At 36.9% G+C, this 4840-nt stretch overlaps 1 protein-coding gene across 2 annotated transcripts; it reads left to right on the top strand.

Moving 5' to 3' along the window:
• Positions 1-1940: 1940 nt before the first annotated feature.
• LOC108228742 (anionic trypsin-2) lies at positions 1941-4147 on the top strand. 2 transcript variants are annotated; one of them, XM_017404346.3, is made up of 6 exons: positions 1941-1981; positions 2163-2352; positions 2425-2610; positions 2808-2869; positions 3574-3695; positions 3770-4147. In XM_017404346.3, the coding sequence occupies exons 1-6, from the start codon at positions 1942-1944 to the stop codon at positions 3917-3919; spliced, it is 750 nt and encodes a 249-aa protein (XP_017259835.1). In that variant the 5' UTR covers position 1941; the 3' UTR covers positions 3920-4147. The 2 variants fall into 2 exon arrangements, with proteins under 2 accessions (XP_017259835.1, XP_037836395.1); XM_037980467.1 differs by lacking the exon at positions 1941-1981 and having other exon boundaries at positions 2029-2352.
• Positions 4148-4840: the final 693 nt, after the last annotated feature.

Here is a 4840-nt window from a genome sequence, read left to right as displayed (position 1 = left end):
CTGTCCAGGTGGGGGACAGCTGTCTGTCTCTCTCGCAGACAGGTGTCCAGGTCTGTCCAGGTGGGGGACAGCTGTCTGTCTCTCTCGCAGACAGGTGTCCAGGTCTGTCCAGGTGGGGGACAGCTTTCTGTCTCTCTCGCAGACAGGTGTCCAGGTCTGTCCAGGTGGGGGACAGCTGTCTGTCTCTCTCACAGCTGCCTGTGACCCGGAAAGGAGAAGACGGATGAATTTAAATAGTTCAAACAGGAGAGAAGAAGTATTTTATAAAAATAGACACCTGAAACAAAGAGATGAAAACTTTTCTTCAAACTAAAAACATTTATTAGAATCTTCAAAGTTAGGAGCTTTTTTTATTATCATCAACTTCTTTTTGTAAGTTTACAGAAAGTAATAATAGAATAACTAAATTATTGAAACATAATGTAATATATAACAATATAATGCACAATAAAAGCTGACTGTACAGGTAAATTTAATCTGATCTAACATTTGTGTTTTATGAGTTAACGGACACCGTCCTATTTGCATCTGTTTGATAAGTCAGCAGAACAAAGAGATATTTTCCTACACAAACTGACAGAAACTGTCTGTTGAAAGGAGTCGTTACAATCCTGCTTTAGATAAAGACTCCTTTTCTACAGAAGACAGTTTGCAAATTAAATAATGACATAGTCAACACAAGACAGTTTGCAAATTAAATAATGACATAGTCAACACAGAAAGGCAGAAATAAATACACACACACACACACACACACACACGCACAAACACTCACACACACACACACTCACACACACACACACACACACACTCACACACACACACACACACACACACTCGTTCCTGTTTCTGCCTTCAGTCGGACATTGTGTTGACTTCCACTCTTTTCTGCAGCCTGACTGATTCTTCCCTAAACCAAACTTTTACTTTCCTCTAATATTTTATTTGAAAATGATAACAAATTATATTCATCACAACGTAAAGACACCAGATGAGCCATGAAAATAAATAACTATAAACATCTAAATAAACAAACGGTCCTTTTAGCTTCTTTAGCCTTCCTGTATATTTAGTTTAGTTTAGTTTATCTTAGCTCATATTTTAGATATTGTTAGTTTCCTAGTTGTTGTTTAGTTCAGCTTTAACTTTATCATGGTTTTATTTAGATTATTTAGCTACTATTTTAACTGTCTTAGCTCATGTTTAGATATGTCTGGTTTCGTGGTTTTATTTAGATTATACATAATTGATGTGTTTTTCTTTTTTGTGTTTCATTAAGTACGGATTCTGTTGTTGTTTCTGTTGTAAAGCGCTTTGGATCGCCTTGTTGCTGAAAAGTGCTTTATAAATAAATCTCACTTCACTTCACTTCCGAGGCAGAGGTGAGGTTTGTCACAATGTTCTGATGATCAGTTTTGGTTCCAGGAGAACCTCCTGAAAGCTCTTTGTGTTGATGACACACATCACCAACCAGAACAAACGTCTCCGAGTCTGAAGCATAGAATGAAATATATTTAAAATAATTAAGAATCTAAATCTTGAGCCCTTGGTTCCTCTTCACTTTCAACCCGGAGCTTCAGGGTTCTGCTTTAGAGAACAGAGGTGTGAGGCGGTCATCTCGTGTTTTTATATCTGAACAGTTTAACACAAGTTTATAAAAGCTGCAGAGAAAACAAATCATCTTTGAAAAGAGAAAAAGATTTTATAAAAACAAACTGAAACAACGAGACTTGGAAGAAGAAGAGTTGATCTGATGTAAAATTAATCATAAAGTCTGTGTTTTGTCTGTAATCAGAGAACCAGCTGATGAGTAAAACACATGGTAACGTCTGAGCCGTGCGGTTCTGTTGATAAGGCCTCATCACGTGGTTAGAAGGTGGAACCAGGCTTTAAAAGGTTCTGCAGGTTCTGCAGGCAGTCACTTCAGGCTGAACCTCAGACATGGCTCTTCTGAACCTTCTTGTTGTTTTCCTGGGGATCAGTGAGTTTTTACTGGGATGTGGTCACAGAACGTTTTATCCTCCGTTCTTCTGCCTTCCTCAGGAGGAGAACAAGTTCTGATGTTACTGTTTCTGAACTCATTCATGTCAAACAACTGTCTGATTTGGTTATGAAGCTGATTCATACTGTTTCACAGAAAGGTGATCTTTGTCCTGTTCCAGGTGTTGCAGTGAACTCAGAGGTGGATCTGCAGAAGAGGATCATTGGAGGTCAAAACTGTGCAGACACAGAGCGACTGTATCATGTGGCGTTGTACAGAAACGATGATTCTGATCCTCAATGTGGAGGTTCTCTGATCAGTGATCAGTGGGTTCTGACTGCAGCTCACTGCTGGGAGCATGGACCAGGATGGTGAGAAAAGTGACCTTTTATTTACAGATGATCAAACTTTCTGTCTCTAATAAATCTGTCTTTTATGTGTAGGGTTAATACAGCTATTTTAGGAATTCATCCTAAGAGCGCTACAGAGGAAATAATGACAATCACAGACAATCCTGTGGTTTATATCGATAAGAATGGTCTCCAACATGACATCATGCTGCTGAAGCTTCCAAAGAAAACATCAATCCAACAAGTAAAGTTACCTGATTGTAAAAGTCCTCTTCAAAAGTAAGTTGTGTTTTAGATAAATATGAGATTTAGTCTTTGAACTTTAGGATGAGGTGAACTCAACGTTTCTCTGTGATCTGAGTGGTTCTGTGTTTACTTTCTTATAGAGTTAAATTCTTTTTTTTTATTTTTCTGTCATTTCTTTTTTCTTATTGTTTTTAGGGTTACTAAAGTTTGTTTTGTTTTTTGTCTTTCAGTGGTGATAAAGTTCAGCTGGCAGGATATGCAGCAACAAAAACAGGCTTTTTTAAAAGACGAAGTAAGACGAGTGTTCATCTTCTAATAATTATTATTATTATTTATTTTTCAATAGTTTGTGTCCAAACCTCCACAGAGCAAAACGACTTCTAACTAAATCCAGACAAAAGCAAAAATAACGATCAAAACGTTTTTCTACATTTGTGTAATTTATGGTTCTGAAGGTGGTGTGCTGTCCAGCCCACATGGTGTTTGTTTGTTTGTTTGTTTTGTTTTGTTTGTTGAAATCAAATAAAATGATATTTTTAAGAGTTCTGGTCAAACTGAAAAAGATTAAATCCATATGCTACACAGGTTGTTTAATAGTAAACTTAATACTGAACTGTCTAAATCTGACTTTTAAGATGTTTTAAATTTATTTTTAGACATTATTTAAACTTTGACCTCACTGCTCAGAAATAAACAACATTTAACAGTTTCAGCAGAGCTGTGAAGTTTCAGAGAAATATCTAACCTAAATACATCGTTTGTCTTTGTTTTGTATTATTTTGGTGTTTTTTAAATATATTTTGGTAAAATGCCATAAATCAGCCAACAGACTCTGAAGCTAATCTGAATTTTTAACTATTTACTGGTTAATAACCTGGAAGAGATGATTTCTAAAGTTTGTTTATTTAATACAAGACGCACAGTTATGAAGACTTGATATTATTATTTTAAATTATATAAATTAATTTGTTTGTTTCATTTGCTTCCCATCCACAGAGCCTACAACTAGCACACCAGATCTTCAGTGTGCAGATTTTGATGTTGTTGACGTTCAGGCGTCTGCACAGGATTCTGAACACTGGTTCACGGTTCAAACCCCCAAGAAGGACGTTTGTTATGTAAGTTCTCTTCTAAAATATCTAAATTAAAATTTATTTTCATTTAATATAATAAACATATTCTTTTCTCCCAGGGTGACTCTGGTGGAGGAGCAGTTCACAATAACAGGATTTACGGTGTGATTTCTTTCACTTTCAATCGCAAACGGGGATGTGTTGCACCAGCTGGCATCATGGATGTTTGTGAATACAAAGATTGGATCGACAAAACAATTACACCATAGAGCAGTTTCCTCTCTTGTTTTAAAGGATAATTCTCAACATAATTTCAGTTCAACTTCAGATTCAAACAAACTCTTAGTTGATGGTAATATGTTTATTAAATTAAAATAAAAACTCATTATTTGATGAAACTCTGGGATGTTTTCTGAAGCTTCTGTTAAATAAATGTTGGATTATCTTCATCTTCCTGTAAGACGACAGAATCCTGCAGAAGAAATAAAAATAAGATTTCCTGGCTGCTGTCTGACTGTCTTATTCATTCATTCATTCATTCATTCATGCAGCTAATTAAAATAATTCCTTCACGGTGGTGCAGTAACGTTTTGCTCTAATGATGTTTTATTCTCTTCCATCTGGAACAGGAATAATGAAACTAACGTTCCTTAAAGGAATGCATATCGCCCGCCACGCAGAACCTTTCAAATCTGTTAGAACAGAATCTGTGAAGGACTCTCAGAGACAGAGACATCTTTGTGTTTGCTGAGATCAGCTGGCTGTGGCGGCCATCTTGAATCATCTTCTAGGTTTGTGTAATGGTTCTAATTTAAATATAAAATGTGCTCCGAGCTGATTTGTTTGAAGAACGAGTCGATGCTGAACGCTCCTTTAACTAAAGGCTCTTAATGACGCCATTACTCATCATTAAGGGTCATTAAAGGTCATTAAAGGTCATTAAAGGTCATTAAAGGTCATTATTCAAACAGCTGCTGCTGGAGCAGAGCGCTCAGACTGTCTTCATGCAAAAACACTCATTAAACAAATCATTCAGATTTAGATGCAGGTGGAGACAAGAGTTCAGTCAGCAGGAAAATATGGATTCCAGCTGAGACTCAAACTGTCAGCAGGTCGTCCAACAGGTCGTCCAACAGGTCGTCCAACAGGTCGTCCTGCAGGTCGTCCAGCAGGTCGTCCAGCAGGTCGTC

The sequence above is a fragment of the Kryptolebias marmoratus genome, linkage group LG16 (genome assembly GCF_001649575.2).
Source record: "Kryptolebias marmoratus isolate JLee-2015 linkage group LG16, ASM164957v2, whole genome shotgun sequence".
In the NCBI taxonomy this organism is placed as follows: Eukaryota; Metazoa; Chordata; class Actinopteri; order Cyprinodontiformes; family Rivulidae; genus Kryptolebias; species Kryptolebias marmoratus.
Note: the sequence above shows the minus strand (reverse complement) of the source record. Positions and strands in the feature narration are given on the sequence as shown.